Source organism: Talpa europaea (assembly GCF_964194135.1).
Source record: "Talpa europaea genome assembly, chromosome: 12".
In the NCBI taxonomy this organism is placed as follows: domain Eukaryota; kingdom Metazoa; phylum Chordata; class Mammalia; order Eulipotyphla; family Talpidae; genus Talpa; species Talpa europaea.
In genome coordinates, this window is record NC_140079.1 from 52,113,164 (window position 1) to 52,140,071 (window position 26,908).

The 26,908-nt window shown below is 35.5% G+C and overlaps 1 protein-coding gene across 1 annotated transcript in view; it reads left to right on the forward strand.

Moving 5' to 3' along the window:
- Positions 1-26,908, forward strand: part of HMCN1 (hemicentin 1) — a gene marked incomplete at both ends in the record, with an annotated part of 509,757 nt that overhangs the window by 428,800 nt on the left and 54,049 nt on the right. Inside the window, 15 exons of the mRNA XM_084251187.1 lie at positions 1,893-2,034; positions 3,082-3,226; positions 3,665-3,792; positions 4,359-4,515; positions 6,035-6,156; positions 6,349-6,513; positions 7,957-8,064; positions 8,488-8,625; positions 8,750-8,884; positions 13,742-14,011; positions 17,054-17,244; positions 21,181-21,394; positions 22,966-23,100; positions 23,487-23,677; positions 25,803-25,884. Coding sequence (XP_084107313.1) covers positions 1,893-2,034; positions 3,082-3,226; positions 3,665-3,792; positions 4,359-4,515; positions 6,035-6,156; positions 6,349-6,513; positions 7,957-8,064; positions 8,488-8,625; positions 8,750-8,884; positions 13,742-14,011; positions 17,054-17,244; positions 21,181-21,394; positions 22,966-23,100; positions 23,487-23,677; positions 25,803-25,884 — 2,323 coding nt within the window. The remainder of the gene's footprint in view (positions 1-1,892; positions 2,035-3,081; positions 3,227-3,664; positions 3,793-4,358; positions 4,516-6,034; positions 6,157-6,348; positions 6,514-7,956; positions 8,065-8,487; positions 8,626-8,749; positions 8,885-13,741; positions 14,012-17,053; positions 17,245-21,180; positions 21,395-22,965; positions 23,101-23,486; positions 23,678-25,802; positions 25,885-26,908) is intronic.

Sequence of the window (26,908 nt, forward strand, 5' to 3'; positions counted from 1 at the left end):
TTGTATGTTTATTTACTGATAGAAATTGAAGCTATAGAAAATAGCAAAAGAAATGTATAGGACAGTGTGTTGGATGGGGAGCAAATTGGACCCTGGTCATAGTTGAAGAGTTTTGGAGCAAGGGTAAACCCTTTTCCACAGACATGGGGAAATGGAAAGGACGGTTGCAATCATGTGCAAGATGGAAGGAGAGAATTGCAGGCTCAAGACTTGTTTTCTCAGTGGAGTAGGAAACTACTAGTAGTGAAACTATCACTACTCACAGATGACATGACACAGATACATAGAAAAAGCCACAAAACTCCACTAAAAAACAAACTACTAGAAATAGTAAATAAACAGTAAAGTGGCAGTAAAGTGGCAGGGTACAAAATCAGTCTGTTAAATTTCTATGCAAAAAAAAAATAATTACAGAAAAGAAAAATTAAGATAATAATCTCATTTACAATCACACCATAAAGGATAATATACCTAGGGTTAAACTTAACAAAAGAGGTAAAGGAACTATGGAACGTAAATTATAAGGCACTCTCATAGTTAAATAACATAAGACACAAAGAAATAGAACAATATCCTGTGTTCATGGATTAGAAGAATAAACATTGTTAAAATGCCCATATTATGTAAAGCGCTTTATAGATTCAGTGCAATACATATCAAAAATTTTTTGAGGAAATCAACAATTATAAAAAAAAATTATGCCACCACAGAGGACCCCCACATGTCAAAGCAATACTGAGAGAAAAGAAAAAATCACACTCCGTAACTTCAAACTATACTACAAAGTAGTAGGATAACAGTATGGTATTGGGACAAATAAATAAACACAGATCAATAAAATAGAATTAAGAGCCCAGAAATAAAAAAAATATATATGGACAGTTATTCTTTGACAAAGCAACAGGTGTCCATATGTTGGAATAAGGAAAGCCTCTTCAACAAATGGTGTCACAAAAATGGGACAGCCACAAGGGGAATAAAAGAAACTTGATCATTACTTAATTCCATACACAAAACTTAATTCAAAATGGTTTAAAAACTTGCATATAAGACCTGAAAACATAGAGTACATAAAAAAAGAATATATAAACATACCTATGTACCAGAGGGTTTTGGACGATGAGAAGAAGATAAAAGAGGAAGGTTCATAGGGTATGAGCACTGGGGTTTTGAACGACAATGATGAAGATTTGCATACATGAGAGTGTGGGGTCATACTCCCCAAATTATATAGACATGTAAATGATTGGCAAATCAATAAAATTTGAGAAAAAGTGCAAAGGAATAATTGTTGCTTCTAACTTAACCAAACTTAATTTATTAGTCAGGAAGATTTCAGTTGGGATAGAATTCAGACTCAAATAACCTTAACTGAAAAAAGGTTATTTGTTGGCTTTAGTAATTGGCAAAATAGACTTTAGTCATTACTAGACCCAGAGGCTAAAATCATGTAATCAAGCTACTGTGTCCAAATGTCAGCTCTGCCTCTTTGTCTTAGATTCAGAACAGACTGTCCCCAAAGAGTTATAAGGCTGTCACCAGGCTTGGATATCCCAATAAAAAAGAGTATTCCTTATTCCTCAGCACTTTCAGCAGAAGTCTTACAAGGGATGGAGAGAGCTTTGCTTGTCTTAACTTAAGTCATCTGCCCTTTCTAGAGCATTCTATCTTGGTTACAAGACCTGGGTCATTGATTGAGCCTTTGCCTTTAACTCACTCATAGAAATAATTCCCAATGATTTCGGTTACCAGGATATTGGTGGGAGGAGCAGATAAAGAATACTTGAAGATAGGCACCCTACAGTTTGCTGTAGTTACTTTCAATGTTATAAAGTGATATTTTATTCCCTTTTCTGAACATTTTAATGGTAAATTTTACTTACTGAATCCAGGCAACACCTCGAGTACGAATCCTGTCTGGAGGGAGATATTTACAAATTAATAATGCAGATTTAAGTGATACTGCAAATTATACCTGTGTTGCCAGCAACATTGCAGGAAAGACTACAAAAGAATTTGTTCTCACTGTAAATGGTAAGAAAAATTAATCATTGTTTCACAATTTTAAAAGTGTAGCCAAAAGTATTCAAAGAGATAACTTTGGTTTTTATGAACATTCTAAATGAATTCTTGTGGTTATCTTATTTCCTTTGAAAAATAGTATTTCTATTATAGTTATATTCAAACTAACTCAATTTCAAAAAATTTATCTTGGAGGATAACGTATGTCCAATCATTACCATAATATCCTGATATTTTGTGTCATTCAGATCAGAGCCATTGAGATTTATCCAGCCACATCCCCCTGTAAGTTTCTGATCTCACATCAGAGCAATTGAGGAATATCTTGATGAAAAATGGCCCATTATTCACCTGTATTTATTTTTGTGTTTGAATATATAAGTACTAGAAAGAGACTGCTATAGGACTGTAAGTCTCATTTATATAAAATCTAAATACTAAAATTTGCCAAATATGGGGAAAATAATGCAGGCTTTCCTCAAGAGAAATTATCTCTGGACTTTGAATATATGAAACTGTGGGATATAAAGTGATCCACACAGTGAATATCTCTAATACTAAAATTAAAATTCTAGTTTTCTATTCCCACATGCGCTCAATGATTAATAAAATACATGCTCAGAGATTTGCATGATTAATCACAGATGCACTTTTTGTTGTAGCAGCCCACTTTCTGTCCTTTATTTAAAGTGAAGTTGTTCCAGCATTAACATTCTCTAACCATTATTTGGCCAAAGAGCAATAAGAAATATCATTTTTAATTTATATCAGACCAGACCTGATTTTTATTCTAGTTTCTCTCATAGAAAGCCAGATTTCACACACCATATCAGGGATGTAAAATTCCCTTCCTCCATCTCCTCTTTGTTTTTAAATACTGAGTATCTTGTGTAAGACTATAGGAATTAAACCACAATTCTACATATAGTAATCTAAATTAGCTGTAGGCAAAGTTATATACTTGATTCACAGTTTGTGCCTTGCACTACCTCTTCTGGGTCTTTGTTCAGGCTATGTAATTAGTATAAATGAAGTTTTCCACATGTGTCTCTTGTACAGTTCCTCCAAGCATAAAGAGTGTCCCACAGAGTCTTGTCATTCACTTAAATAAGTCAGCTGTCTTGGAATGCTTTGCCGAAGGCGTGCCAGTCCCCAGGATAACATGGAGGAAGGATGGGGCTCTTCTGTCTGGGAATCATGCAAGGTAATAATTCTAGGAAAGGATTCTAAATACCCTAAGAACTGAAATAATAACCCTTAAATCTTTTTCCCAATGCTTTATTTGGGGCTTGTATTTAAAATTGTTCTCTCCATGTTAATATAAGAATCAAAAGACAATATTTTAAAAGCATAATTTCTAAGACGTCTAAAACATGATTATTACAACATTACACTCCCATCTATAAACCTTTACATCTTATTCTTTTTTCTCCACCCACCCAAGGTGTTATAAATATGTGTCATCTGAAGCAAGAAGACTAAAACCTGATGTACCTAAGTCTTTAAGTGTGCTCTCAGTCAAATGTGAATAATCAGAAAAGTTGATTTAGGAGATTCCATTTGTGGTCTTTCTCATAGATACTCCATCTTAGTTTTTTAGCTTATCTTATTCTGATAATTTAGTTACTTTATATTCTACTAGATACTCCATCCTAGAAAATGGATTCCTTCATATCCGGTCAGCACATGTCACAGATGCCGGGAGATATTTGTGTATGGCAACCAATGTGGCTGGAACAGACCGCAGGCGAATAGATTTACAAGTCCATGGTAAATATGCTTTTATAGACAACATCCAGTCTTTGTGTTGGATGTTCTTTTATAGCCTAAACAAGTGAATTTATAGATTGTTTGATATCCAAGACTACATAAATGTATTCCCTTACATTGTATATATATATTACATTCCTAGCAGTCATGTCCCACATTTTCCTCACTATTTAAATTCACAGAGCTTTATTGTGTTTTGGTTTTTTTTTAAGATTTATTTATTTAAGCATTCAAGAGCTGGGGTGTAGGCCAGAGGGGCTGGACAGTGGAACGATTCATCAGAGACAGAATGGGGAACAGAAGAGGCAGACTGATGAAATATACTGTTGAGGGGAACAGAGGGCGACAGGAGAGTTCTGCTGTGCCATGTGGGTAGCTCCCTGGCCAAGGATTGAACTTGTACTGCAGTGGCTGCTGATAGCTTCATTGTGCTGAAACTTAACCCTGTGTGCCACGAGGGAGGCCCTATTTTGTTCTTAACTATGAGGCAATTTCCGATGACTCATTTCAGTTTGGCACCTGCTTTGCTGAATGTGTTCCCCTTCTAAGTGGTGACTTTGTTTTAGTTGCTCCATCTATCGCACTGGGTCCTACCAACATGACCGTTACAGTAAATGTCCAAACCACTCTGGCTTGTGAGGCTACTGGGATACCAAAACCCTCAATCATATGGCGAAAAAATGGACAGCTTCTCAATGTGGATCAAAATCAGAATTCATACAGGTAAGGAATAAATTCATTGAAAAATCCCACCTACTATTTAGAAACATCGTTAAAGAATTTTAACTCTATCAATAGGGGCAGCAAACATGTAAAAATTAGCTAGCATATAGAGAGTATGTTACTATGGAATTAGTTTTCAACCTAAAATATTTTTGTCATATGGAATTAGTTTTGGACCTAAAATATATTTTTTTATTTATAGATACAACTTTATTATCTATAAACACTGTGGTTCACTGTCAGCAGATTCTATAGAATTAAATCTTCTATTTTTATTTCTTGAATACCTTGTAGAATTTTATAAAAACAAAGGATGAAAACATCATTTTGGATAAAAGAAAAACTATTCTATCAAAATATATACAAGCTTGAGTTATATAACAAAAATCAAATTTTATATTTTAAAGTACAGCTTAGGTATTTGGCAGCATGTATGGGGAGAAAAACCAGCATTTTCTCCAACTTTTTACATTCCTTACACTTTAATACCATAGTTCGTAAAATGACAGTGTATATTTTTTAAAGGCGAACCTTAAAATCACTGGGAATTTGTGATGTTTTATGTGAGCATCATTTCTTGTATCTCAAATTAATAAATGTCAAAATATTTGCCATAGTGCTAAAATTTGTTCTCATAGATATACTGGACAAAAATCAACTGATATACCAGGTAATATGAAACTATAAGTATTCCTTTTGAAATTTTGTTGCTTCTCTCTCCTCACCCTTTTATTCTCTTGGTATTGGGTGTTTAATGACTGAAGGTGTACACTATGTAGAAAATGTACAATGTCTTGGACAAAAATTATGTACAGTATGTTCCCATTAAATCAAATAATTTCTATTCTGTTAGTGCTTATTTTGAAGTAAGAAAATAACTATTTTTATTTAAGTTAAATCATGTATGTGTATTTACCAAATTCCTAAATATTGGAAGTGATCCAGATTGCCTTATGTTTGCTTTGGTTACAAGTAGAAAAAAGAAATAAAGAAAAAAGACTTACTTCTATGCATCTCCAAGGAAACCAGTACATGTAAGGAAGCAGGTGAAGTTGAGAAAGATGTAAGACAGACTTGTAGTTACCTATCTGTCAGTGGAAATAATAAAATACCAACTTGCAAAGTCATTGTGAGATTTAGAGATCATTTATGTGAAGCATTTGTTGATATGGTGCCAGGAAGTTAGTGCTCAAGAAACAGTGGCTATGACTGATGTGTTCATTGCTTTGTATCTCAGTTAGGAGAGTATAGATATATCATGCATTCCTAAAAGGCAAGAGTCCCTCTTCAAATCTTCCTTCCACTCATTTCTGCAATGTCAAGGTTGAGGCCCTGTTAACCAACCTACTGCCCTATGCACTTAAAATTTGATACAGCTAGTTTGTATGAGAGAAATGACCTTCATTTTAACATGAAGGAAGAATCTGTTCCCCTCCATTCACAACATGGTACCATGTTGGGTCAACTGGAAACATTATAAAAACTGATACTACTCACTGCTTTGAAATCGCTCTTCTAGGCTCCTTTCTTCAGGCTCACTAGTCATTATTTCCCCTTCTGTGGAAGACACTGCAACCTATGAATGCACTGTGGCAAATGATGCAGGAGAAGACACAAGAACTGTGGCTCTCACTGTCCAAGGTAGAGTTGACTTAGTCCTGGATTGAAAGTTATTACAATGATGTAATTTCATTGTTGCACTGATTCACAAAGATGACTTCCTTTTCCACTTACCAAATACTCACTTTCACTGTGAAAAAGAAAAATGTCTTTGAAAAGTCTCTGAAGTTTGGCAACCTGTAGTTTTCTTTCTTTGTGTTGTTACTGTTTTAGTTCCACCTTCCATAGCAGATGAGCCTACAGACTTCCTAGTCACCAAACATACCCCAACAATACTTACCTGCACTGCATCAGGAGTTCCATTTCCTTCAATTCACTGGACAAAAAATGGCATAAGACTGCTTCCTAGGGGAGATGGCTACAGAATTCTGTCCTCAGGTAAGACCAACCAAACCTTGCCCAGTTTTCTCTTGCACTAAAAATAATAAAATACATTTGCATTCCTGGACTTAGGCATCTAAGGAAAAGTCCAATTAGAGTGGGGAGGGGAACTAGGGAAAGAGGAAAAAAAGAAGTCTGGAGAAAAATATCAATATCTAAGACTTACCTGAACATAATAAGCATGATCACTGGTATTTTATGTGTATATTTACTAAACCCAAGGTTAAACAAATTAACTAATGCCTTTGCATAAACCATGGGGTTTTTTGATTGGCCAAATAGAATGTGTTCATTTAAATATATAGTGCCTAAAATGAACTGTATGTCCTAATAAGTTTCCTTGGATGTAAAGCTAAGACAGAGTTCTTGTTTTCAAGGTTTTTACAATCTAGCAGGTAAAGCCGGTGATAAATGCTATGATGGATATGTTTTGAGGGTGGTAGAAGCTATTGTTAATAAAATTTAAGTATTAAAAATGTATAGTATGGCAGAGAAAAAACTAATTCACCTAATGAAAGTATAGATGATTCACATTGGTGTTTCTGAAAATTCATCCTGCATTTGGGAGGGTTGGTACACTGGAAATAAGTGAAAGTAGCAATCAAAATCCTGGGGTATTTTGAATGTGTGCATATTATTCTAAAAGAGTTTATTTCTTCAACAGAAGGGAAAGTAAAGGTTTGTTCTCAGGATGGAATTTATTTGTCAAAGCAAAGTATTTTGACTATCAGAAATCTGTACAGATCTTTACTATCAGAATTCTGTATATATAGATCTTTAAAAAATGAAATCATAAAATCTCAATTAATTACCTCTAGCCCAAAGTATTGTTCTAAGGAAATACTTTGGAACTTTCTCAAAATGTTTAACAGAGGTCCAATATCACCAGCAACTTCATTCCTAGATGCCTACCCCCGAGAAATGAAAACACATGTCAAAGACTTGTACATGAATATTCATACAGTATTATTCACAATAGGCAAACCATAAACAATTCAGGTGTCTGTCAGCTGGTGAATGGAGAAATATAGACACATCCATATAATGAAAATCTCTTTAACATAAAGTAGTTTAGTAAATTATCTAGGACCAGGGTTAGGAGTAAGGAGTGGCTGTTAATAGGATAAATTTTCTTGGGGGGGGTTATAGAGATATAAATTAGATTGTGTCATGATTGCACAACTCTGTGAATATACTAAAAATCATTGAATTATACATTTAATGAATGAATATTATGGCATTAAAATATACTCTATAAAGCTGTTAGTAATAATTTTAAAAAGCATTATGCTTGACCCTTAAGGGGATACAACTATGAATGTAAGGAACAACTATGAATATAAGTCAGGTGCAACTGTCCTATAGGAACAAAAACACAAAGATGAGACTTAATTAATTTGAAAAAATAAGGATGCATCATACATTGAAACTTTTTTTTAGGAGCAATTGAAATATTTGCTACTCAGTTGAACCATGCTGGGAGATACACCTGTGTGGCCAGGAATGCAGCTGGTTCTGCACATCGACATGCAACTCTTCACGTACAGGGTAGGAAGGTTATTTACTCATCAAAATCTTGCTGTTGTTTTTAAGTCATGTTTATTCTTGAAAAGCAGAATTGTCTAGAGCTTGGACTCTGGTAATACTTTGAGGCTATAAAAGCCAGGTAAATATTTATCAGCAGACTAAAGATTACACAGATGACATACCACACAAACCATCCCTTCAATCAGGTTTCTTCTTCAATTTTTATAATCTGTTCCTGCTTCCAAAAGAGTTCTTCTAACAGAGTTTAAATAAAAACTGGAGACTCAGAAAATGTAATATGGCTCTTATTCACTTTTCCCTGGGGCAATTAAATCACTAATATTTTAGAATTATGAGTTTGGACATATTTAATTTCATGATGACAGTAGACATTTTGGCCATTAACTAGTGCCATTGCTTATTTCTGTTCAATGGTTCTTGCAGAGCCTCCAGCCATTCAGCCTCAGCCCAGTGAACTAGACGTCATTCTAAACAATCCCATTTTATTACCATGTGAAGCAACAGGAACACCCACTCCTTTCATTACTTGGCAAAAAGAAGGCATCAGTGTCATCACTTCAGGTACCTCCCACTGTTTCTATCAAGCAAATCCTAACAAATCAGTGTTTTATAACTGGGAGTAAGCAAGCTCTTGTCTAATGAAAATAAAATTTCTTCTGTCCCTGCTTTTATAATTGTGATGTAGGCAACAGTCGTGCAGTTCTTCCCAGTGGTGGTCTACAGATCTCCAGAGCTGTCAGAGAGGATGCAGGTTCTTACATGTGTGTGGCCCAGAATCCAGCTGGGACAGCCTTGGGCAAAATCAAGTTAAATGTCCAAGGTACCCAAATGATCAATCTCTGTGTTTTTATTACAAAGATGCTTGTAACAATGTATACCAAATATTCATATATCTAAAATAATAATGCTGCCATAATTCTCTAAATTCTAAATGTATTACCCTATTTGTTTTAATCACCCTGGGGAGATGTTTGTTCTTTTTAATAATTTCTTATTCAATTAACGTTGCATTATAACATTATTTATGTTCTAGTTGTGCATCATTATAAATCAGTATCTGTATGCAGTAAGATACTGATTAAGTTCACCACTAAAAGTTCACTTCCATCCTACGTCCAGTTGACCCTTTTGACTGATTTATTCACCCCTTTTTTTTTTAATAGAGGCATGTTTTATTTATTTATTTATTTGTTTGTTTTTTGTTTTTTTGTTTGTTTGTTTGTTTGTTTATACATGCACTGGGTACAGTCAGAAGCGCGGGAGGGTGAGAGAATTCACCAGAGCCAGAGCGGGGAGCAGAGCAGGCAGAAGGACCAAAGTACACTGCTGAGGGGAGCAGCGGGCGGCAGGAGAGGTCTGCGCGCCATGTGGGACCCTCCTCTGGTGGCCGGGGAGCAGCCGGGGATCGAACTGGCGCCGCAGAGGCCGCGGGCAGCTTCGCAACCCAGCGCTCAACCGCTGCGCCACCAGGGAGGCCCTATTCACCCCTTTTTACCCTTTTCTTCTAGTTACCACTAATTTGGTCTTGTATGCTAAAACTTTATTTTTTGTTAAACTTAGTTCATTTGTTTGTTTTTTTCTCTATGTACCACATATGAGTGAAATCAAACTGTTGTCTTTCTCCATCTGGTTTATTTCACTGAGCATAATACCCTCTAGGTCCATCTAGGTTGCTGGTTGTTGCATATGGCAGGATTTCATCTTTTTGGATATCTGAGTAGTATGCCATTTGTATATATAGTTCATTTTCTGTTTGGGCTTTTTTTTTTTTTAGTATGGCATAAAACTAAGACATCTCATGTTTTGAAATTCTATGAGTCTTTTTGGTTACTCTATTTTCATCATATTACATATTTAAGGTGATTTTTAAACCATTATTTCACAATCCTACTTTTGTTACAATGTGAAGTACAAGATTACATATCTAATTGCATCTAATTACATATCTTAATTGCATTTAAACAAACTTGATGGGGAAAAATTATTCTAGACACAAAGCAGGGATTTTTTTCACATTGAACTGATATTTTCTTGATATATTTTTTATTTTTTTAAGGTTTGAAAAATGTGTGTTTTTATTTTAATCACAATAACTCTATTGCATGAGGTTGGAAAAAATGATCCCTATGTAATCCATTGACATAATTCCCATATTTTGCACGCATTGCTTTTGTGAGTGAAGAAGTAATTTTAAACAGGTTCTGAGATTCTGAATTTGCATTGGCTGATTTTGAATTTCCTTATAATGTGATCTTCCTATCGTGAATTAATGACTATAGTAAAGCTCACATTCTTGAAATTCATGAATTTTATTTCTATCTAATTTTCAACCTTTATTCAACAACTTATTGGGTTAATAAGTGAAAATATTTTGAATGTTTTAAACATGATCCTTCCTATGGTGTAGAGATATGAAATACTAAACTATCAAATAAATGAAATAATTTTAAATTCTGATATGTTATGCAGAAGAAAAACTAGACACTGAGCTGGAGAATAATAGGAAACGTGGAACCACTTTAGATTAGTAATTAAAATAGCCCTCATTTTTTTAAGATTTATTTATTTATGCATACAAGAACTAGGGTACAGGCCACAGGTGTAGGGGGTGAAAGGATTCACCAGAGACAGAGCTGACAGACTGACTGAAATACACTGCTGAGGGGAGCAGCAAGCAAGTCAGGAGAGGTCTGCTGCGCCATGTGGGTCACCTCCCTGGCTGGGGATCGAACTCATGCTGTACTGGCAGCTTACAGTTTCATAGAGCTGCATCTTAACCCCTTGTGCCATCAGGGAGGCGCCAAATAGGCCTCTTTGAGGGTGTACAAATTTAGCTAAAACCTGAATATGATCTAAGTCACGTAAAGTACTAGAGTATCCAAAGTACACAGGACATGATGTGTGGTGGCCCCCAGGCAGGAAAGAGTAAGAAAAGAAGAATGTCAGCATGGGTAGACAGTGGTGAATGAGGGAAAGACTCGCAAATATTTATATAAGAAGGCAGGTCCAGAGCATGGAGAGCCCAAAGGATCATAGGAAGGCTGGCTTTCAGTCTCTGTGCAATGGGAAGCCCCTTAAGGATTTAACCAAGACTCTGTTTTGTTTTATGAAGATTTCTTTTGCTGTTCCTATCTGAGATAGGAGCTGGAAGAGCTATTAAAGTCCTCTAGATTTTGTGTTCTGTTCTAGCTAGAGTAGAGGTGGGCCTGTGGACTGCAGAAATGAATGAGAAAATTGATGGATTGAAGATATTTTTGGACATGTAATTGTCAGGATTGTTGATGGATCAAATTTGGAAGTTTAGGAAAAGAGAAATAGTAATGATGTTTCCTAAGCTTTGGACTTGAGCTAATGAGTGAATGATAGTGCCATGGGGGAATACAGGAGGAAGAACTGGTTTTGGCAGAAGAAAACCATGATTTTTCTTTAATCATGTTAAGTCATATTAATTGTAGGAAACTATTAGCAATCCTAGTAGAGATGTCAAAGAGATTATTGAATATTTATTAATTCAGAGTTCATGGGAAAAGTGTAGTCTGAATTATGAATTTGGAAGTAACCAGTATATTTTGTTTCAAAAGATTGGATGAGAATTTGGATAGAAAAGAGCTAAGGACAAAAATCACAGGACACTGCATTTTTTAGAAGTCCAAGAACAGTGAGAACACTGGAAAAGAATACAAAGGAGAGGACAAAGAGGTCAGGAAAAAACTAGATGGCAGTTAGCAGACTGTTTAAAGAACAGGGAAATGGACAGCTTTATTGATGCAAGTGAAAAGTAAGTAGAATAGGAGCAAGAAATATGTATTAGTTTTAGCAACACAAAGACCTTAGAAAAGAACAATTCCTTATGGGCCTCCCTGGTGGCCCAAGGGGTTAAGCACAGCACTGTGAAGCTATCCGCAGCCTCTGCAGCACAAGTTCGATTCCCGGCCGGCCAGGGAGCAACCCACATGGTACAGCAGACTTCTCCTGACTCGCCCGCTGCTCCCCTTGGCAGTGTATTGCAGTCAATCTGCCTGTTGTGTTTCCCATTCTACTTCTGGTGAATCCTCCCACCCCCCCAACCCCTCACACACACACACACACACACACACACACACCCCTCTGGCCTGTAGCCCAGTTCTTATATGCATAAATAAATAAATCTTAAAAAAGAAACAATTCCTTATTGGAAGAACTAATTGATTAAACCCATTGATAGGAGCAACTATGGGAGAAAGAAACACATTGAATAATGAATAGTATTTCAGCATTCCAAAAGCAACCAGAGATAATTGCATGTTCTAGAGGCATGAAAAATTCTGAACAGAATCTCCCTTCCCAGATAAAGCATGTCTGGTAAGCACAAATCCACCCACATAATTTTAATTGTTGTCAATAATTTTAACATGGTTATTCATATTATTTTTCACAAGTTGATGATTTTATTTTACTCACAGCCAATTTTATACTCTCAAATTTGGTCTTTCCATGGTGATCATTTTTTCACCGCCTTCTTGGATCAGTGTAATGCTCAGAGTTCTCTTGTTGCTGATTCCATTTCTTTATCTGCATGTGGTAACAATGAATATTGTTGACCTTGTTTCTCAAGTTTTCTTGAATGGATGGTAGATGTTTTGTTTTTTTTTTTTTTTTTGGCTGTATGCTTTTAAAGGAGTATTTTTACCATCTTGGTTGTCTTCTGAACCTGTCATTGTCTCCAGACCTGCAATAACAAGGAGGCATCTTCCTCTTTTTCCTTTCCCATATGCTTGTGGCTGGTTGTTCTCACATCCTGATTTAATATAACTTTAAATCTTTTTTTTAAAGATGTATTTATGTATTAATACAAGCACTGGGTATAGTCAGAAGCACGGGAGGATGAGAGAATTCACCAGAGCCAGAGCAGGGAACAGAACAGACAGACTGATGAAATACCCTGCTGAGGGGAGCAGCGGGCACGCCAGGAGAGGTCTGCACACCAAGTGGGACCCTCACCGGTGGCCAGGGATCGAACCAGCACTGCAGAGGCTCGAGGCAGCTTCGCAGCCCAGCGCTCAACTGCTGCGCCACCAGGGGAGGCCCAATATATCTTTAAATCTTGATAGACTATGCAAGATAATACCTAAATGGTAATCAGCAAACAATAGGAAGAAATATTCCTATCATAAGTCACAGTTTTCTGAAGTGGAATGAGTCTTGTCTGTATTATTCTTTTCTATATAATGAATCATTAATTTATTCATTCATTCAAATAATACTTCATTACAGAGACACACTGCTAAGCACTGTAGGAAACACTTAAGTGAAAGTATCTCTGAACAGCTAAATAATTTCCAAACCTTGAAAGGATCTGTTTTGAAAGTTAAGTAGAACAATACACGTATGTTAAAGAAAATGTCTTTGTTGGCACAACCCGGCTTTTGTAGACAGACAAACTCTAGTAAATATATTTATTTCTTCATTTAAAACTGGTTACTATGCATATTTGTTAATAAATACAGAAAATAATTTTCTGAAATGGACTCAATGAATTTTTATTTTCCAATGAAAACAAACTGCTGTGATCCTTTGATGATGTGGTCAAGTTAGGATTTTGTTTTTCAATGTGACTTCACTCTGCTGGAGAAATGTCATAGCGTGTAAGTTATACATTCACGTTTTTAATAAGAGATTTAAACTTCCTGTGTTTTAGTGCCTCCAGTCATTAGTCCCCATTCAGAGGAGTATATCACTGCTGTGGATAAGCCTATCTCTCTACCCTGTGATGCAGACGGCTTCCCACCCCCTGACATTGCATGGCATAAAGATGGGCATGCGATTACAGAATCCATCCGCCAACGTATCCTCAGCTCTGGGGCTCTGCAAATAGCATTTGCTCAGCCTGATGACGCTGGCCAGTATACATGCCTGGCAGCTAATGTGGCAGGATCAACCAGCAGAAGCGCCAAGCTCACTGTTCATGGTAGGTGGTTTGACAGAAATTGTTTCCATCTGATACATTATTATGCAAAAATGAAAAATCACCCAGAAAAAATATTATGGAAATCAAAACCAGTAATCCAAATAGGGGTGCGTGTGTGGTATTTGCTACATGGTATACAGTGGGTGTATGTGGTATGTGTGTTGTCTGCATGGGGTATAGGTACATTGCCCTTTAAATCTCTTCTGTGGGCTGTGTTTAGTTATGTGTGCACATATGGGTGTGAGGGAGAGAACTTTTCTTATATAACCAGGATAATTGATATATTACAAAAAATCCCCTCATGATGTGATTGTTGGGATCTATATTTTGACTCGTGAGGGTCCCTTTGAGTTTTGTGACTCTTCCAATTTCTTTCAAAGCAAGTTATTTTGGTTACAATTACTAGCCATATGACCTATATTATTAATGCAGTTTGAATTTAATGGTATCCATTGACTTAAAGTAGCAAAATATTCGTGTAGATTTCATAACCAAAAAAATTACCTTTTCTTGTCCTTTGTATTCAAGCAACCAGCATAATATCTTAAGACTAGCTAACAGTTGCTAATATATATCTTAAGACTAAAGATAGAATATTGATTAATAACAGTGGTAGGAAACAAGCAAATAAAAGATTCCAATTAGTATTTTCAGTACTACAATCAGTACTGGTAATATTAATGTTAATAATAGTACTATTCTTATTTTTTAAAGATTTATTTATTTGTTTATTTATTTATTTATACAAGCACTGGGTACAGTTAGAAGCGCGGGAGGGTGAGAGAATTCACCAGAGCCAGAGCGGGGAGCAGAGCAGGCAGAAGGACTGAAGTACACTGCTGAGGGGAGCAGCGGCCGGCAGGAGAGGTCTGCGCACCATGTGGGACCCTCCTCTGGTGGCCGGGGAGCAGCTGGGGATCGAACCTGTGCTGCAGAGGCTGTGGGCAGCATCGCAACCCAGCGCTCAACCGCTGCGCCACAGGGGAGGCCCAGTACTATTCTTATTTTAATGATGTTTTGTTATTTCTTTTTTTCAAACTTTTCAAGTTTGTGAGACCTGTTTTTATATTTTTCAGGTGTACTTGAATTCCTGCAACTCCATAGTTACAGTGATATTTTCGCTGTAGAAATTTCACAAGTGGAAATTTTAATTGAATAAATGAATAATTTAGGCAAAATTAAAAAACATTTGTGAATTTTCCAAAATCCCTCCCTGGTGTATATCTTATTTTAGTTAATATAATTGAACTTATCAAAAATACACACTAGTTCTTTAGTTTCAAGTAAATAATGCCCCTTCTTCACAAACATTTGTAGAAAATTTATCAAAATTGACCATATGCTAGAGAGCAAAGAAATCGCTAGTAAGATTTAAAAATGCAGCTTTCAATTCCTGCCCACAATGCAATAAAGCAGGAAATGTGTAATAAACTTTAAATGCCAAACTCCAGCCCCAAGTAAATAAAAAAATTCCATTCTAGTTAAGAAGTAGGTCAAAGCATATGTTTTTGTTTGAAGATTATTTAGAAAATAATAAAAAGAAGGATACCACATATCAAAATGTATGATGTGTGCCAAAACTAAAATCACGTATAAAGACATTGCCTTAAAATTTTTTTTAAAAGACTTATTTTTATTTATTTGTGCATACAAGAACAGGGATGTAGGCCAAAGGTGCAGGGGTGAGAAGATTCACTGGAGACAATGTGGGGAGCAGAACAAACAATCTACTGAAATACACTGCTGAGGAGAACAGCGGGCAAGACTGGAGAGGTCTGCTGTACCATGTGGGTTAGCTCCCTGGCCAGGGATCGAACTCATGCTGTAGTGGCTGGAGATAGCTTGATAGTGCGAGAATTAACCCCTGCTCCACCAGAGAGGCCCCCTGCCTTGAAATTTTCTTTTTGAAAAAGGTTGAATTGAAATAAATGTATTAGTATTGTAACTTTGTGACCACTAATTGAATAACCCCAAGAAAACAGAATAAAAGAGATAACTAAAATTCAGCATAAATTAATGAAAAAATGAATATTTATGATGTGCCATACAGCAAAATAGATTGTTTTTCACATTGCCTATAATGTTTATTCATATAATCATTCATGTAATGTTTGCATATATGCTTATATAATCAAAATATAAAATAGGTAAATAAGATTTTACACAGCAGCTTCATTTTTGCTGAAAACCAACTGTTTCTTGTCCTATGCTTAAAATGTCATCACAGCTGATCCATTTCCCCTGACAGGTTTCTAGTTTATCTTTAATTTTTGAATTAGTGCGTTCTTCATATTTTTAAGTCTTTCTTTAGCAGGATATATCTTAGTTCTAAGTTCACTAAGGTATTTCTCAGTACAATAAAATATTCCATTGATTTTCTATATTGTCTAAAATCCAGTTCAAAAAATTTTGAGGCACAGGGACTATTTACTATGTATTACTATGCAGAGAAATAGGAAATCACTATAAAAATTTCCTCTGTGCCAGTACAGAGGAAGTAAATATCTTGATCTAGTTTTCCTTGTGTTAGTTGTAATATGTGAAGTACTACAATAAATAGTTTTTCTTTAGCAGCTTGTGATCTTTAGAATGGGGTGAGTGGTTTACCATATTTCTTTTAAACAAATGACTTTCATTATTTCATCCTCACAATGTCTGTGATACAAATCGAGGAGTTATACAACTATAGAAGCATTGTTTTGTTTTACTTCACTGAATAAAGCACAAGCAGCTCAAATAAGGAAAAGGTAGGAATCAAAATAAATTCTAAATATTTCCATCACAATTTGAAGTGATCTACTCAGAAATTGATTGCAAATGTATTTTGTAAGTTCATATCTTTTAGAATTCTTGCTAGTATCAAAAATATTTATTACTTTCAGAGTTACAAACAAATCAATGTCTTCATAGACTTTTTTAGTATTGCTGCAAGCAAAATTGCTCTCAAAAGTCTTTTGTGTGTTAGTTGTCAATGTGAATAAAGATGTTATTGAACTCAGCATCCTGAATGGCTATATATATATTTTTTTTAATTTCTCATAGTACCACCCAGAATCCGAAATACAGAAGACTACTACACGGTCAGTGAGAATTCACAAGCTGTTCTTCCATGCGTGGCTGATGGAATCCCCACACCAACACTTAACTGGAAAAAAGATAATGTTCTTTTAGTGAACTTGTTAGGAAAATACACTGTTGAACCCTATGGAGAACTCATTCTGGAAAATGTTCTGGTAAGTTTAATAGACAGGAACAGCCACATTAAGCCAAATTGTTAATTCACTTTTTAACTTTTGGTAATTTAACTTGGAAATATATTCTTTAATAATGAAAGAGATGCACTCATAAATTCAGGTCACAAAGTTAATTTTACACATATCATATCCTAAGTCTGAGAGTAGTACTTAGAAGATAGTAGAAATGGCTTCCTTCTAAAATTCGTATTTTACTTTTGTGAAAATTTGTGTTTATCAGAAAAAAATTCTAAGTGCCTCTGGTATATTCCATGTTTATAACTGTGTGTGGGATGGTTAGAAGAGTGAAGATAGTAGCATGTCTCATGTATTGTTAAGCAGATAGAAAAAGCAGTTTTGGGCTCTTTTCAGCTTTTTTGATAATGCTTTCTAATCACTTATAGAAAACTAAATCCTTAGGCATTTGTGTAAGCTGAGGGTTTTGAATAAACTAAGTTGGTCTCCTGGTGGGCAAAGCCTTGTATCAGAAGCATTACAGTGGTCAGTGACAGCCCAAGGGAATCTGTATCTGTGCATAACACAAGGCTTTAATAAGTGATGTATCTGAGCATATCAATACATGGTATCAATTAATAAACATAATTGAAATGTGAATCAATTTTCAGAAGTGTTGTGCATGTCTTCTCCCCCATTACTAAATGCCTAGATTTCATTATGAAAATCTCAGAATTAAATTTGAGAAGATTAAGACAAAAAAATTGATTATATTCACTTTACAAAATAATCTCAGCCATTTGCAGGACTCCTGCAATTACCAGGTAAATATCCCTAGTGAGAGGTTGCCAGTAAACCTCACTTTATCCCATGTGCCAGCAAAAATTGTATTTATTCAAATCTAAGTTTCCATTAATTGTACAATGCATCATTATTCTCTATACCTCTGAGAAAGAAAAAAATACAGACAAGTAGAGAAGATGTTTGGGTTTTTTAGATATATCCCAATCTCAGAGATATTAAAAGTTAAAAATGTAAATTTTAGAATTGATAAAATAAGGACAATTTGTTTAAACTGGTAAATTAGATTGTCAGAAAAGTCATAATGTATTTTTTCTATGTTTTTCAAGAAAAAATGCATCATGACTTCTCCAATAACCCAATACCTTTCGTGGGGATTATCCTCATGTTTAGAAATGTTAAATTTGGCCCTTTAATCATTCTTATTGACCTGAAGGAATTAAATGAGAAAAAAAATTAGAGTTTTCATGAGACAATGACTCAGATACACTAAAAGAATGCCAATGATGAGGTAGCTTATAAATGCCAGATAAAAAGATAAATAGAAATCTGTCAATAATGTGACAATCTAGATTTTTATTTTATTTTACTAGCATCCCTAATTTTTCCCAACTTCCCATCCACATCTTGAAATACTTCACTTTCATAAAATTCATTAAACTTCCATTGTCATAAACTGGGTATTTTAAGAATAACTAAGTGGGGCCTCCCCTGGTGGCGCAGTGGTTGAGTGCTGGGCTGCAAAGCTGCCAGCAGCCTCTGCAGTGCCGGTTCAATCCCCAGCCACCAGCGAGGGTCCCACATGGCACGACAGACCTCTCCTGCCGCACCCGCTGCTCCCCTCAATAGTATAATTTGTCATTCTGCCTGTTCTGTTCCCTGCTCTGGCTCTGGTGATTTCTCTCACCCTCCCGTGCTTCTGACCATACCCAGTGCTTATATAAATAAATAAATAAATCTTTAAAAAAAGAAAAAAAAAGAATAACTAAGTGATGTGAGGTTGGGGGGCCTTTACAGGATGTCTTCCTTTTGCCCTTTAAAAAGGGAAATCACGTGAATTTATTTTCTTTATAAGAATGATTATAAAGTCATTATCAATTGTTTGATGTTTTGATGCAAAAAAAATTCTTAGACTTTAAAAAAGAGAATAAAAGACTCATAATATGGGCCTGATACATTCAGAAGCATTCAGTTTATTAATTCAACAACTATTAATGAACACCCTCTCTGTGACCAACACTGATTTAGGCACTGGGAATACAGCAGGAAAGAAAAGAATAAAGTTCTCTTCCTCATGGAGTTTATTTGAGAAGTGTGATAGACAATAAAAAATAAAAATAATAAAGTATACAATAAGTCTGAAGAAAAGAGGTAGAATAAAGAGGAGGGCGTGATAAAGGGAATCATGACTTGGAAGGGTACAGTTTATATTACATAGAATATTCGGGGTAAGTCCCCTTTGGGAAGGTGACATTTGAACAAAACTTGAAGGAAGTGAGTGAAGCAAGCAAAGATCTTGTGAAGGGGAAACCCATGGAGAGTAGACAGGTAGAGTGGAGAACTTAAGATGTGAGGACACAGCTGATGTATTGAGAAACAGGATGCCAGTGAATGAAAAGGAGTAAAAAGTGAAATGTCAGAAAAAATGGAGGCTAGATCATGAAGTTTCTTGTAGGTTATCAACAGTTTTGCCTTTTACTCTATGTAAAGTCAAAATCCACTGCAGGTTTTGAGCAATCAACATGTTATCAGCCTAGCACTGTTTCCAGAGTGTTGTGATTATCACCTTCACCTCACATGTCATCTGCCTGATGTTTTTGCAGTTTTACTAAATTGACCATTATCACGAGAATAGGAATAAGGAGGCAAGGATAGAAGCCTGAATCCCTACTTTGGAACATGGTCTATAGTGGTATGAAAGAAAATGGGACTCAATACAGAATATAGTAGAGAAGGGACAAGAAGTGGTTAGATTCTGTGTATATTTTAAAGCTATGATTCCCTTGCTAGGTTGTAAGTGGAGTTTGAGAAAGAAAAGTAAAAGATGTTTCAAATGTCTTAGAACAAGGCATGGACAACTGAAAGACATGATAGCCATCAAGGAAATGGGGAAAGCTACAGGTAGAACAGGAAGGGGAAAAGAGAAATTATGAATTTATTTTTGTGTTTGTGTTTCAGTTGTCTTTTAAGCAGTGTTGGAATGAAAAGTTAGCTAAAATTGGAGAAGACATGGTCTGGGTATAGTGGTTCTCATCAGCATAAAGCTGTAAGACTGAATGAGATCACAGAACTGAATGCAGATAGAGAATAAAAGAGGACCAAAGATGGAGTCCTTTCACATGCCAACATAAAAACACTAATGATGAAGGGAAGTTAGAAAAAGGAGATGGAAAAGGAGTAATCAGTGAGGTAGGAAGGAAACCTGGGAACTGTGATGTCCTGAAAGCCCATTAAGACATGGTTTTATTATTTTTTTTTAAAGATTTATTTATCCATTTATACAAGCACTGGGCACAGTCAGAAGTGCGGGAGGGTGAGAGAACTCACCAGAGCCAGAGCGGGGAGCAGAGCAGGCAGAAGGACCGAAGTGCACTGCTGAGGGGAGCAGCGGGCGGCAGGAGAGGTCTGCGCGCCATGCGGGACCCTCCTCCGGTGGCCGGGGAGCAGCGGGGGATCGAACAGGCGCTGCAGAGGCTGAGGGCAGCTTTGCAACCCAGCGCTCAACCGCTGCGCCACCGGGGAGGCCCAAGACATGGTTTTAAAAAGAAAGGAATCACAATTGTGTCAAAATTGCTATTACTCTTACCATTTACTTTGGTAATCGTGGCGATCATTCGGTACCATATTACCCTAAGAGTCAACTGTGCTTCCAGCCTTTGGGATGGCCTGTTTTTTATTGTATCTTGCAGGTACTCTTGATGGTTAGTAAACTTTGGCATCTAAAGTTTTCTGAGGTCATATTGCTATAAAAATGCTAGATTTCTGTAAAATATGCCTCGTATTTAAATTCTTATACATTTTAAATTGGTATGCAAAAGTGAGCCAGCTGGTTCAGACAAGATGGAAATTTATGTTGTCTTTAAATAAGAGCACTCCGTTGGGGACCTAACTTTGCAATTTTGTGTTTTTTATGTAAGATTATGTTATTTTAAGCCCTGTGATTTTTTTTTTAAATTTAAGTTGGAGGATTCTGGCACCTATACCTGTGTTGCTAACAATGCTGCAGGTGAAGACACACACACTGTCACCCTGACTGTGCATGTTCTCCCAACTTTTACTGAACTTCCTGGAGATGTATCATTAAATAAAGGAGAACAGCTGCGATTAAGCTGTAGAGCAACTGGTGTCCCACTACCCAAGTTAACATGGACCTTCAATAACAACATTATCCCAGGTTGGTAACTTCATTCCAAAGAAGTGAATAAATACAGAAGTCTAGAATTCCAAACTAATCTGCATTTTCTTTCACTGTGGGAATTGCTTGAAAATTACATGAAGAATCGATTGCCTTAAGTTCTGTACAATGGCTTGCCTGGATTGTACCCTCTACCCAGTATGCATGTTCTTTTCATTCTTTTGAAAGGATAGCTCATTAAAAGACCACACATTGCAGGATATATATGTAAATTTTAATGGAAAAATAACTCCCCTCCCCTGTGTACATATTGTATATATAGATAACTAAATGTATCACATTTAGTCCTCCTTCATTGATAAATGGATTAAGATGTAGCTTGTTTGCATTTCTGAAGAGTCATCTAGTTTTACAGAGAACTCTTCTCTGTATGAATTAAGCTCTTTTATGCTGTTAATTGTATAGAAAATTTCTAGTCAATATGTTAGTCCCTGAAGCTCAAGAATACTTATCACTAGACTGGCCACTGTCTCCTTATTTGTTGGACTTTGTCAGTAGCATATAGATATTGCCAGTAATAAGAAGTTGACCACATCCCAAAATTGAGTCCTGAAGTACCACACCATTTAAGATTTAGTAAATGTGTTATTAAAAAAGCTGCAATAAGCATGACTTTTTTTCTGTTATGAAGATTTACATTAATGACTAAAATTTGTTACCTTATTGCCTTAATAATAGTGTACCTCGCTAATGAAAAACAAGGTCTAAAAAAATCTAATGAGTAACTGTTTTCTAAGGGTATAGTAATAATTTAGCTGTTTAATTTATTTTTCTATTCAAATTTAAAAGTTTAATTTTCCACTTCTTAATCTCCAGCCTGAAATTTAAAAAAAAAAATAATTCGAACCGGGGAAAGCAATGCATGTCAATATACTTCCATAATTAGATATTTGCTGATCTAATTATAACCTTATATATATATATATTGGCTGCTTTAGGATTATCTTGTTTACCTCATACTGTATTCCAAATATTGTAATTACCACTTTAAATATTTTTATCATCAACATTATAGAGAAGTTTTAAATTATTACAGATCTAATCTTGTTATTCTTAACTAACTAGCATATGTTTCTGGATTTCCCCTCCAATCTGCCAAGTCAGTTAAGTTATAACTGCAAAGGTTTTCATGTGTTTGATGTAAATTGTTTGGGAGGAAGAGTGGTGGTGAGATAAATGAAATGGAAAATGTCATATTTCTGGATGAAAGATTTTTTTGAAACCTGGAGACTATGAGCCAGCTTTAGGCAACATTTTGCCATGAAAGGTAGGCTTCAATTCTAAAATAATTTTAAAAGATGTTTATTTTCACTCTCTTTTCCTGTTCCTTCTGCTGTTTTTCATTCTTCAAACAAGTGTCTACAGACACAGCAAATAACTCAGAGGAAGAAATCTGTGGAAAAGGCTCTCTTCTCCAATGTCGGGATGAGCTCTTCTAGTTCAGTTGCTGGTTCAACTCATAAATCTAACTTGCAAAATATTTAGCTGTTGTGATGATCTTCCTATGTTACTGAGAGGCTTTTGTGTTGCTTCCTAACTTGTTCCCTCAGCCCACTTTGACAGCGTCCATGGACACAGTGAACTTGTTATTGAAAGAGTGTCAAAAGGAGATTCTGGTACTTACGTGTGCACAGCAGAGAACAGCGTTGGTTTTGTGAAGGCAATTGGATTTGTTTATGTGAAAGGTAAGTAAAAGTGCTCTTTTTTAATTTATAATTTATTTATAATGAGTGGTTTCTATTTTACTTCCTTATCATGTAGTAATACAACTTCAGTTTATTAATTCTTCTAGTCTTGTTCACAGATTTGTAAATTCATTCATATGCATGGTATGAACATTCAACTTAAAAGTAGAAGAAATTGTTTGGCACAGAGTAGGATCATCTGCTTAGATTCTTGAAACTGACAAAATTATCTGGTTAATTGTCATGAGCATTTGATTCTAGAAAATTCATGGGGGTTGAAAGTGGCCTTTCCCCTCTTCATTAAATGATCTTTCTAGAACAGGTTCAAAATCATAAAGAAATTAACAGTTTCCTTTCACTTGTACATCTCTTTTGATATTTCCCAGAGCCTCCAGTCTTCAAAGGTGACTACCCTTCCAACTGGATTGAGCCACTTGGCGGTAATGCGATCCTGAATTGTGAGGTGAAAGGAGATCCTGCCCCAACCATCCAGTGGAGCAGGAAGGGAATGGACATTGAAATTAGCCACAGAATCCGGCAACTTGGCAATGGCTCCCTGGCAATTTATGGCACTGTTGTAAGTCACAGTGGAATTATCCATGAGCATTTAAACTGCCATCATCCATGCATCTCTGTAGGCCCAAGGATGGGAATTTTCTCTTGCATCTCTATTTAAATCATAAACCAAACCAGTAGCAAACCCTTGACATCTGACTGCAAAACCAAGCTAGCAGAAGTCGAGGGTTATGGGAAGGAGCAGAGGAGGAAAGGGGCCCGATGGAGCTGGAGGAGGATTATTGGGACTTTTGTGGTGGGCATGGTGTGGAAACATACATTTTTGAGGCTTGGATCTGTAACCCCTAAAACAAATACAGTGTTGTAAACCTGTAAATATTACCTCAATAAACGTAATTGAAAAAAAAATAAATAAAATCTGAACCAATGGATTCATTTAAAAAATTGAAACAGTGGTTTAGATTGATTTTTAGTGCTTTCAAAGGAATATGGGGAATAAAATAATTTTGCTGCTTTGTTCCCCATTGTTGACATATTATTTAACATCAGTGCATAATTTTCTCAAATCTGTTTCAGAACAAGGAAATTGAACAATTATAAACATAATTATGAATAAGTTATAGAGTTGATTTCTTCACTAACCTGACAAACTTTATTAGGCTGTCTAAAAACTTCAGTAAGACAGAAAATGAATGGTGCTTTAAATTATTCTCATTTTGGAGTCAGGGAACAAGATATTACATGTAAAAATTTCTCTACTAGACTATATAATTTCTTAACCCATTGTTAGATTAACTGGGGAAAAAAAGGATATTGTATCGAAACACCTGAGCTGATGGCCCACTCTCAACATTTTATTTTCCTTCATTTATTTCAACATTAGATGTTATTGATTATTCAATTTTGAAATGGTTTCTAACTTTAGCTTCTGTAACACTAATGACTATCAATGTTAGATCCTGTTATTTCTTCATTACCACTTTACCATTCTCTCCCCTTGTCCTCTGCATAAATATTACTGTTTCTGAAACCCTTAATAATGCTAATTTTAATACTAATACTATTTTTTTCACTATCCAGTTTCAGATTCTTAAATATGTATCTTTAACCCTGAAACTCTTCCAACTTCCATTTACAATTTCCTACTAGAAATTTCTGCTTGGGTAATACATTGACACACCCAATTAAATATTTGAATCAGCAATTTATACATCTCCCACTTTCCTCTACTTGGTATAATTCAGATACCCTTTATTGACTAATTCTTTCTACTACGAAGATCTGTATTTTTCTCTGAGAGTTCTCCTATTCTCCCATTCACAGGACCTTAGTGATATCTCTAAGTGGTCACCAAATCTAAATTCATATGGAACTTATTTTTAATACCATATGTGTATAAATTTGTGGTTTTCAGTCTGTAATTTATGATTACCTGTAAATTTCCACTGCCAATTTCAAATCCTCTAAATAAAGTGAAGGTTAATGTTTTTATAAAGTAACCCCCATTAGAAAACACTCAGATTTTGTTTATTTATCCTCATTATCTTGATGCTGATGCTATTCTTACAGATAAAAGTATTTTTCTTTACTAAAATAATTTCGAAACTAACATTTGTGATCATTAAAAATGTTAGTTTGTTTTAGTTTCTTGCCAGTTACTATTCTCAAGCTTAATTACTGTGTGTTTTGAAAATATTTAACCTGGGAATTTCTGTTTCATTTTTTAAAACTATTTATGAGGTTAAATATATATAGGTTTTCTATTTCTATAAAATTTCCTTCTCAAAAGTGAAATTTCATGTAAATGAGCATCATGATGAAAATGAGTCTCCCTGCTCTGAAGGGTCATTTTATTAATTTTTTTTAATTTTCTTACATCATTGTTTATCTTTGATTTCTCCCTTCGTGTGTAGTCCCCATAACTCTCTCACCACTGCACACCATGAACCATCACCATAGGGCCTTGTGCTCCTCCCTCCATTTTGACCCCCTCTTGCTCCCTTATTGTAGGCCTCAGATCTATGGTTTGCTGGCAACTTTTGCCTTTTTCCTGACCCTTTGTTCAGTTTCCCTGTATTCCCCCTGTAAGTGAAACCATTCGGTATTTTTCTTTTTCCATCTGATTTATTTTGCTCAGCATAATCCTGAAGGGTCATATTTTTATAAAACACTGCTTACTTCCTTAGAATGAAGATGCAGGCGACTATACGTGTGTGGCTGCCAATGAAGCTGGGGTGGTGGAGCGCAGCATGAGCCTGTCTCTGCAAAGTAAGCAGCAGGATTAAGCTCTAATGGTTACACACTTAAGTTAAGAAATGGAGCCTAATAAAGAATGTTTGTTTTGTTTGACTTTTTAGCAAATATGTTAATGCTAGCTTTCAGAGTGTGTCTAATTTAATTTTCTGCTGCTGATGTCAAGCATATTATCAAGCATAAGACTTGTATAGCTTTACACAGATACTTTTTTTTAATCTAACACTTGCAGCTCAAATTGCAATTGCTTGATGACAGAGCTTTCATATTTTAAGTGGCCTCACCAATAAAATCAAACTGAAAAAAAAATTATGTGCCTGCATACAATAAGATATAAATGAATACTTACAAAATGATATAAATATATCACCCACATTTTCTTTATCCATTCATCAATCAACTGACACTTAGGTTGTTTCTATGTCTTGCTAAGACAGTGTTTTATTAAAGTACATATCTATCAAATGATAAACTTGTGGGATGTTATTAGGAAAAATGTAGAAGTCCATGGTCAGTAAGTCTGAGAAAAAATAAATTTCATTTATTACTATATAAAGAGCACCCACTATATGCCAAGCCTTGCTTAGGAGAATCAAGTTTATTTGTTCAGTTATAATAAATTTATTTTTTTTATTTGAGGTTACATTAGGATCCCTCCCATCAGATAGCACTGCCATAAGTATTCCCACCATCAAATCAACCATAGTCCCCACCATACTCCATTGTGTTTGCTTCTCTCTTTGCTCTTACCTCTCCTGCACCCTTGCTCCATCTGACCCAGCAGTTCTACTCCTAAGCATCTATAAAAAAAATCAAAAATATTAATTCAAAAGGAGACTTGCACTCCCATGTTTATTGCAGCACTATTTATAATAGCCATATTATGGAAACAACCTAAGTTCCCAAAAACAGATGAATAGATCAAGAGGATGTGGTGGATAGATCTACAGTGGATATTACTTAGTGATTAAAAAAGGAATTCCAAGTTTCTTTACTGCATATCTTCCCAGAAATGTTAATATGCTGATGTGAGTTATAC